A 9,875-nucleotide genomic window follows, 5' to 3' on the forward strand; every position below is an offset into this window, starting at 1 on the left:
AATTACATAAATTTTATGGTCAATGATGCATGTGATGTATTATCGTAAGCTAATACTGTAAATTCCTTATATTTTGCGAGTACTTAATTCCGTGATCCCGCTGTTTTGTATCAAATCGCGAGAATATAAAATTGTGAACGCTGAACTTTTATCCTTATTTCTTATTGTTCTCAACTGTAACAAAAGTAATGGTGAGATTTTTCAATCCGCGAAGAGTGCTTAATTCTTGCGATTTTACGCGGATATTAGTTCCTTGCCTTTAATTATGAATCTACAGTAGTCAATTTAAAAAATGGCCCGCCCCATTGTATTTTTCTCAGTCCCATAAATTTCAAAATCACTTTGCAGGTTATTTGCAATTGGGTAAGTTTATGGACACTGGAAGCAAATGTTCATAATTTGCATCCACTCTATATATTCTAATGGAGAAACAATTATTATGAAGATCCTACTTCACACAAAGATTGCTTATGGGTGTGTCATGATCTAAACTTAAGGTCATTTTTGCAAGTTCAAGGTCATTGTAAGAAAAATGAATAATTCCTGTCTAGGCCTTATCTTGTAATGGAAAATTATTAGAAGCTTCCTACTTCACACAAAGACTGCTTATGACCTGAAAATATGTCATGGCCTTGAGTTTTGGTCATTTTGCAAGTTCAAAGTCACAAAAGGAAAAGTGGTGCATTCATTACTTTCAAACAGAGAAATATTTTAATTTTAGTGGAAGGGGATGTATTACTTGTGAGCTTGCTTTATTTCGCTGTGATCTTGACTACAATCTATATCTTGAGTTAAGCTTAAATTAAAAAGATGCTGAAACAGTGTTATACATGGTATGTCTAAATTCGAAGACAAAGATATTTATGGTTGATATGTTTGAGTTATAATTTTCTGACCTTGACTTTTCCTATGACCTTGACATTGCTTTTCCGTAATTTGCATTGAACATTGGTTCACACTGTTCAAGATATACTTGTAGAGGTTCAAACAAAGATATGTATGGCTGAGTTCAATTGAAACTTTACGGTTTTAATTATCCGACTATGACCTTTATCATAACACTGACATTATCAAAGACGCTCATTCTGTATCTTGCAGTTTAAATAACACTATTCAAGATACAAACGAGTAAAAATTGCAATCAAAATGTTTCATCCTTGTCCTGACCTTTAACACACTCAGTTCTAGTTGTATTTCCTTTTAAAGAATGTGTTCAAGATAATTGTATGAAACTTCAAACAAAGGTATTGGTAAAAGTGACTCAATTATGTCATTATTTTAGACCTTGACATTTCCAATGATGTTGGGTTCATTATTCCTTTTCTTGCAGTTACCCAAGTCCACATAAACCGTTATAATATATTTTAACCAAAGTTAAGAAACTTATTCCTTCCACAATCATATTTCATTGTTAACTCAAACCTGTGTGTATTAGAATATTCTTAACTGGTAGTTAAACATTGTTTTTCCAATTCACCATTCAACTTTGACTCGTGTTTAAATTTCTAAACCATGGACCTGTTATGCACACATCTTCTAACAATCTGCCAAAGCAACTGTTTAGAGTATCTTGGTCAATTTTGAATAAGTACATTTATTTAATATCTGCGTACTGTAAATGAAAAGTTAAAATTCTGATTGGGGACATTTTGGGATATATGCGAGATTAACTCTTGGCCATCTCCAATTAATTATACACAGATGTTACATGTACATAACAAAAATATACATATAATTTTGAAATCAAATTCAGTCCTCATTAGTCAGTATTTGAAAAGGGTTTATTTCCTCAGGTGGTTTTACCATGTCAAACATAGTTTTGTACAAGTAACATTTTTTAAAATTGCACATACAAAAGGTAATATTTTTCTCACAGCTATTGTTAATCTATACAAAAAAATTGACACAATTCAGTCTGCTCTGGTTCTTAACAAATACCATTTCATTGTACAGAAATTAATCATATTACATAGAATTCTTCAGTACATTGGCTTATGGTTCGGAGGCTGGTATAACTTCTGCTGCTTGTCGCCCTGATCCGACCGCTGGCGTCGGAATTCCATGGATCGGACTTTGGAATCCTCCCCTGACCTGGGGGGATACTTTTGTTGAGGTAGTGAAGAGGATCCCTGATTGCCCATTGATCCCTGGAGAAAAAAAAAATCAACCACCTGTTATACATGTATTACAAATGTACATTATCTAAATAAAAAACCTTTTTTATATTAAACATTCACTATTCTTTAATGCTTTGCTTTGGACTAACTCTGTACAGTATATTACCCCTGGTACTAGATATCAAACAGAATCCATTTTGAGATTAAAGGACTGGCTCTAAGGATCATACAACCAATGGTCTCTATCTACAGACCAAATACAGAACGATCAACGTAGGCAAAGCAACTATGGTTTATGCCTTTCTCTGGAAAAGACTCTATAGCAGGTGCAACACCAGACAAATCTGACTAAAGCCAGACCTTTGCCAGGCCTCAGTTTACGCCAATAGAGGACTGGCTTTATGGTGGTCAGATTCATACAGGACCTATCATGAACTGTGGGTCTAGGAGTAGGAGGGATGGACAATAGGTGGTGTAACACAGGACCTCCAATGAACTGTGGATCTAGGTGGAAATACACACTACACATGTAGGTGGTATAACATAACACCTACCATTAACTGTGGATCTAAGTGAAAATTCTCACTATACATGTAGGGGGTATTACATAACACCTACCATTAACTGTGGATCTAGGTGGAAATACACACTACACATGTAGGGGGTATAACATAACACCTACCATTAACTGTGGATCTAAGTGAAAATACACACTACACATGTAGGGGGTATAACATAACACCTACCATTAACTGTGGATCTAGGTGGAAATACACACTAGGCCTATACATGTAGGTGGTACATGTATAACATAGGACCTACCATGAACTGTGGATCTCGCTGTAATGAACCCAAGACCTACCATGAACTGTGGATCCGGACGAACATCGCTCAGACTGACCTCCTCTGAATTGCCGTACTCCAAGAAGTGCACAACCACAGTTGGATAGCGGGGATCAATGTTTTCCACGACAGCAGAATAGAACTAGAACAAAATATGTACTTCATTTAATTACCATGATAATGATATGTACTAGTTTGTACACTTCTTCAATGGATTAGTAGTATTATGTGACGAAGATTCTTACCTTGTTGTCTTCCCAGTACTTGGCCATACATCGGTCTCCCCTTTTCCATGTTGCATTATAAGCCTGAAAAGAATGAGAAAGAACCATGCAGACTACATTTGTCATATATGTAACTTAAAGTAAATGTTCTAGCATTGAAGATGGATATCATGTTCCTACTCGAATATGAAATTTTCTAGTTATCTTTTCAAGCAAATGAGTCATGAAATTAACATAAATTAAAACAATGTAAATGCTATCTAATAAATACATGCTAGTTACATATGACAGTTAAGAATAACTATTATTTAACCCTGTTACAATTTTTGCATAGAGTAAGCAAGAACACTACACAAGTTATGGCAATAGTCCAAAATTTAGGACAATGCTCTTCAACAACTGATAAGATAAATAATAATTTAGCCCATCTGGATCATAAATATTCTTATTACAATTCATTTGAATTGGCAGAATTAGAAGTGTGAGAAGCGCTGAAACACTACTGTAGATTCCTTATTTTATATGAATACTCAATTCTGCGATTCAATTGTTTTCTATCAAATTGCAAGAAAATAAAATTGAAAATGCCAAATTTTTATCATAGTTTCATGTAGTTTATACATGTATATGTCCGAAAAATAAATGTGAGATTTTAAAATTTGTGAGAAGTGCGATTTTACCCAGATATTAATTCCTCGCGTTTAATTAGAAATCTACAGTAATTACCGGATGAATTAAGTATGTTTATTGTTATTGTTAAAGTACCTCTCTCACAGCCAACGTACACAAGACATAAAATTAACAATGAGAGATCTACCCCTTGATTTGGCACAAAGTTGTTGTATTGCTGTAGAAGTGGGGGAGGTGGAACATCAGGGTTAAACTTGGGCACTGATTGTGCAGACTGAAAAAACTGGTTGCTGTTAAACTGATTTCCGGAGTCAAAGTCCTCCTGTGTTGGAGGCTGATTCTGTGAAGAATTCCGATTACCATACGACGATTTCTGCCTTGCATCACGCCCAGACATTTCTGACTTGGGTCTGTTTTGTTGGTAGTCCTGTTGGTTTCCCGTCCTCCTGTCTTGATACCCAGTTTTCGGCCTGTTTCCAACACTATTTGATTGGTCTGAGTTATCTCCCCTTGGAGTCTTGTTCTCTCTCCCTCCTCTTTCATTGTATCCTCTTTCATTGTATCCCCTGTCATTGTATCCTCTTTCATTGTATCCTCTGTCATTGTATCCTCTGTCATTATATCCTTTTTCATTGTATCCTCTTTCATTATATCCTTTTTCATTGTATCCTCTTTCATTATATCCTTTTTCATTATATCCTCCTCTTTCATTATATCCCCCTCTTTCACTGTTTCCTCTTCTGTCTCCTTGAGCTTTCTGTTGTCCTCTGTCTTTCCTCTTGTCTGCCTCGTACCTGTCAGATTTCTCAGCATAAGATTCCTGCTCCCTTTTATTCTCATTAGAGTACCTCCCTCTGTCGTTGTTTCTGTTAGTCCTTTCTGAATCATATTTTTGCCTGTTGTAATTCCTCTCCGGTTGGTCGTTCTGTTTATAGTCTGACCTCCTGTCATTATACCTATTGTCACTTCTTTCGTTTCTTGTAGGACGATCCTGATATTTGTTGGGAGGTTCTCTTTTGTTATCGTAAGTCCTGCTATCACCAGATCTATTACTTGCATTATCATAACTTTGTAATGGTGGATTATTCCTCGATTTCTCTTTTGAGTCTACAAATAACGTAATCCAAACATTTTGACATTCCATTACATAAATTTTCTCCAAAATTAATGAAAAAAATTCCTGATTTACAGTTAATTCAATGTAAGAGATATAAAATGGTCTAACAAATCTCAATCTTCAATTATTTTGTGTTAAACTCTTAACCTTTTTCAGGTTTGATTTTGGTTTCTAAGAAATCAAAAAGAGTTGCCGGTCCTGAAGGCCTCTGTTTTGCTGCATCCTCCTCCTCTCCATTATCTCTGCCTCTTTGACCTCTTCCGCCTGAAGAAGAAAAGAAGATGACAACATTCAGTTTAATAGTTCTCTCTCTTAAACACAACCATAACTTAAAGATAAACTTACAGAATGTAAAATGTAATATCCTTCAAGTCTGAACAAAAGGCCAATAAAAATAATTTTTTGTTTCTCAGGCACCACTTCATCAGGCCAAATGCTACATGTACCTATATTAAAAGGGGAATAACTCAATATTGAAAATTGAGTTATTTCCCTTTACACATCTTCCGGAAAAAATGTAAATAAAATGCCTGTCTACAAAACTATAATTATATTTTTTAAATACTTGTCCTGAGAAACTTATGATTTTTTCGCCCAAAATATAAATTGTATGATCTCAATTTCCAAATGTAACAGACCTCTTTCTCTCCTGTTGTCCCGGGTAGGGATATCTCGCCCCCTTACATTTCCCCCTTGCTCCCTCCTTAGGTCTCCATCATTGCTCAGCAATGCATTTATTGCTTGATTGACATCTCCATTGCTCTGTTGTAATGCACTGCTAGCTTGAGAAGCAGAAAATCCCATTTCTACTATTCTGGCAATGTCTTTATCCTGGCCAACCTGTAATACAGTCAAACAGTGAAGAATGCTGCATGTAAGAGTATCACTATGAGTCTATGACAATGCAAAGATGTACATTCATCCTCTTGTAATTGTATTTATTTCCAGATACGTGTTATGCCAGATTGTAATTTAATAATGGATAAAAATGTCAATAGTGTTCGACTTCAGTATATAAAAATCAACAAGAAAATTCCAAACCAAAAATTCTACATAGAATTGTTCCTGGGCACCCAAAAAAAACACACAGTTGTTTGAAGGAAGAGGTTAATATTGTGGTTGTTTGTGTAACAACAAGGGATTTCAACAGTTTGGTCAAAATCACTCACCTGTTTCTGTCCTCCAAAGTTAAGAGATTTTCCCTCTTCTTTAGCTTGAAGTGCTTCAGCAATGATTGCCTTTCTCTGTTGTTCAAATTCATCATCCTCTGCTTTCTTTTCTTTTTGTTGAGTTTCCAATGACTTGAAATTTTGGGTCTCTGATAAAACATAAGAATTTTAAAAGATGGCACAGCACACTGTTGTTCAAATTTCAGATTTTCATAGCATACTGTAAATTGATAATACATTACTGCCCTACAGGTTTTCCCATTTGTAAAGACTATTGAAGTATTCACCCTTTTTTATAGCAGGGGGCTTTTTATCCTTTGTCTTCTGCCCGAATGGAGTGAAAGCTGGAGGTCCTCCCTCAGAACCAATGAACAATCGCACTTGCCGTGACAATTTCTGAAGAGAGAATAAGACAAAAGTCAAACAAAAGCGTGCTCATTATAATTTTAAAGTACGAGGAGAAATATTAATTGTGAATTATAGCATACTTTATATCAAATAACGAATAAAACTCTCTAACAAAGTCAAATAGTCCTTTGGTAACGTTAGTTATTTTAACAAAATAGAAAATTAAATTTATGCACACAAAACCTCTTTCCAATATGGCATATCATTAAATTTTCACACCCCCCCCCCCAAAAAAAATAATAAATTCTAGTTCTACAGTTAACATCTTATGTGTTTTATTCTCAATCACACAAACCTTTCTCAATTCCCAGTTATCAGCAATTTTGTCCACTCTCCCCCCTACAAAGTTCACATTTCTGTTGTACAGCTTAAGGAACCCATGCTCTACTTCCACTTTCCCTTTCAAATATATTTTGCTTCCAGGACATGTGTCAAGGCTAAAGGAAAAAAGGATTTAAAAAAAAAAATATTTTAATAAATCACAATTTTTCTGAACTAATAGATACAATTATAACTAAAACAACTAAGTAAATGTTTCGAAAACATAAACTTTTCTGTCCAACTTCAATTATACATTACATTTTTATTTCTAACTTTTTACCCTTTCATACCTGGTTCTCACCATAATCACTTGTTTCAAAAGTATCATAATCTTCATAAAAAGATATACTGGTGTATTTATAGTACTAAAACAGAATCCATGTTATCAACAGACTACTTTATATGACCCATTATCGTATTTACCCGATCCGTTCCAACTTTTCCATTTCTAAGGCATTGCAGGTTAGCTGACCATCAGTCAAAACTAGCTTCAACATGCGCGGGGCATAATTGGACTCCTCGTTGTCTTTTGGAGCTGTTACATTGCGAATCTTCTGAATCTGAAGGACCCCAGGACCTTGGACCTAGTTTGTGAACCAAAAAATTTAAAAATTTTACATATAATGGATGAAAACTTTTTAATCACCTTTATCATTATATGCTACATCTGAGTCTGATCGATAAGGAAATATGTCTACAATGAAATTTTTGATGTTGTGTGTTGTGCACTTAGACAAGGCACTTAATCTATATTGTCTTAGTCCACCCAGCTGAAATTGGGTACCAGCTTATGCTGGGGGATAACGGTGTCCTATCCAGAGGGAGCCAATGACTCTCATCTGCTTAGCACCAGAGAAACCGGGAATAAGCACTGGCCCTTTGTGCCTTAATGGCACGGTGAAGGATTTTACTTCTTTATGTTTCTAGCTGTTTGTCTCTGTGATAAATGTCAATGATTTGTGAAAACTGAGTTCATGCACTTTTTGCTACAGTGAGATTTCAAATGACGGAGGACTCTGAAGTTATTCTTGAAAATGAAAACTTACATATTCACATTTTCCTTTGTTGACATCGTCAGGCAACCATTTGTCTCCTATGTCCTTTAAATCAGTCTACAAAAAAGGTTTCAAATGACTCTGTACGACATTATTGATAGATCATCACTGAGGAGCAGATAGATTAGATTGACATATTGATTAATTTCAATTTTTGAATTAATGGTATTATTTGCAGGTTTCAGTACTCTAGTAGCTAATCCAAACTAAAATATTGTACAAATCTTTAAGAATTTTGCACAGGAAACCATACAATTCTAATTTATAGATCCAAGTTTTAAAAGACAGGCATAATTAAGTGTCAGAGGGCTCAAAAGTAGCAATGTGACGACTGTCAAGACTCAAAGCTCTGCACTCATGAAAACTTAAATACATTGTAAACTATTGACAATTGTATGTTCTACTTTAGTCTGTCCCAATGATTGCTTCCATTTTAATAAAAATTGAACATACATGTAAGTACCTGTCAAAGAAATTCCATTTGATAAAAAGGAAAAAATCCAAGAAATTGAAGAATTTTACATGAACAAAAACAAACATTGTACTGAGATTCACAATGGGAAATTTTACATCTTTTCTCCATTTGGAAGTGCTCTGGACACTTTAGACCATTTTTTAATGCTATCATCTGGGAAACGCTTATGTCTTTTGCAAAGCTAAATCCACGTAGACTCTCTGTTTTTGGCTGTGTATTGAAACCTGAAGCAGTAGAGGGGGTTTCAAATAGATCTGGACCTTTTTCATTCTAGTGAATGGATGTATAGTTTGGGCGCAAAGGTATTTATTATTATTGACACAAATATTGAGATATTACACAGAAAGTGGTGGAAGCAGAAACTGTGGACAGAGTATAAACATGCCTTAATTAACATTATAATAGGTAAAAAAAAATTTAAAAAGTGTTTGGCTCGGTTTAAAATATTGCTACTTTTTGGATTCCACATAAAAAAAGACATTAAAATAAATTAGTACATACATCTTTTGCGATCTCTATGATCTTGTTGACATTCACACTATCTGAATCCGGTCTGCATTCCTCAATGCCATTGGGAGTCAAGTACCTTTTATGGAACACATGATAGAGAATTCCAGAAATAATGTTTACATGATCATAAAAATAAAACATTCACACTTTATCAGAATTTTGAACAATGCACATGTATCTTTTCCCCCTTTTTACTACTCAGCTTACCAGCCAGCCTCTTTAAGTTTTGCATTTATTGCCATCTTATTGAAAATCAAGAAAAAATTCAAGCTTCTGTCATTTTTTCCACTTTTACTTCACGTGTAGATGAAGTTAAGGGTAAAACGTGGTTACCTGTATTCAAATATGAAAAATTGGGAAAAAGCTATAAAGTATTTATTAACAAACGTTAATTTATCAAACGTTCAATTAACTTGGAAGAAAAATACCAGATACAACCAAAGACATTTAAAATCCATTTTTGTTTTGAACAACAAAATATCATGAATTTTGGGTCTAACCGGGCATTTCCTTCTTTTACACAACACCCGTTTACGATTGGCTGATCAATTTTAAAGTGTAAATAGTCATGGCGGAAGAACCAAATTGAAGGTGGTGTCGTAATAAGCACATTCGTTTGTTTATCAATGACAGGAGTTATTTTAATATGTATATAGTTGATGGATACTTTTTAAAGGAATATACTTTCGTTTGTTATGGGCTGCCAGTAGTGGTGTAAAATGTTTAGATTTTAAAAAAATATTCATTCATTTGTACATGGTGTGTTGAGTTGTGAGCAGGTCCAGTACAATCTCCAGATTTAGCTATATAGCTTGAATAAGCTAAATAGCTTTATTAAGCTATTCAGAGTAGCTTCATTTAGCTATTTTGTCATATATTTTTCTTAAATGTGTAATTTTTTCAGTATGTATAAAAAATCGCACTTTAGTGCAGTGATAATTTTCAACTTTGAACTGCTCTGTAAACAATGCATGTAAAGATTACTCATAAGTTTGCGTCTCCTTAA

General features: G+C 34.5%; 1 protein-coding gene across 1 annotated transcript; it reads right to left on the reverse strand.

Annotated features, from left to right (window-relative positions):
* Positions 1 to 1,763: 1,763 nt before the first annotated feature.
* LOC128156757 (tudor domain-containing protein 3-like) lies at positions 1,764 to 9,216 on the reverse strand. The gene is made up of 13 exons (XM_052819044.1): positions 9,077 to 9,216; positions 8,861 to 8,945; positions 7,876 to 7,941; positions 7,253 to 7,413; positions 6,804 to 6,945; positions 6,388 to 6,496; positions 6,101 to 6,249; positions 5,570 to 5,771; positions 5,079 to 5,195; positions 4,002 to 4,921; positions 3,206 to 3,268; positions 2,980 to 3,102; positions 1,764 to 2,147 (listed from the first exon to the last, which is right to left on the reverse strand). Exons 1-13 carry the CDS (start codon positions 9,109 to 9,111, stop codon positions 1,980 to 1,982), a joined length of 2,340 nt encoding a protein of 779 aa, XP_052675004.1. The 5' UTR covers positions 9,112 to 9,216; the 3' UTR covers positions 1,764 to 1,979.
* Between the last annotated feature and the right edge of the window lie 659 nt (positions 9,217 to 9,875).

The sequence above is a fragment of the Crassostrea angulata genome, chromosome 7 (genome assembly GCF_025612915.1).
Source record: "Crassostrea angulata isolate pt1a10 chromosome 7, ASM2561291v2, whole genome shotgun sequence".
In the NCBI taxonomy this organism is placed as follows: domain Eukaryota; kingdom Metazoa; phylum Mollusca; class Bivalvia; order Ostreida; family Ostreidae; genus Magallana; species Magallana angulata.

What these genes read in the sequence shown, in the direction of transcription:
- LOC128156757 (XM_052819044.1), bottom strand. Translation starts at nt 9,111, where the DNA reads ATGGCAATAAATGCAAAACTTAAAGAGGCTGGCTG. An exon ending in ACAAAGGAAAATGTGAATAT is followed by an intron (nt 7,414 to 7,875) that starts GTAAGTTTTCAT and finishes TTCACAAACTAG; the next exon opens with GTCCAAGGTCCTGGGGTCCT. An exon ending in GTCCGGATCCACAGTTCATG is followed by an intron (nt 2,148 to 2,979) that starts GTAGGTCTTGGG and finishes TTTTTTCTCCAG; the next exon opens with GGATCAATGGGCAATCAGGG.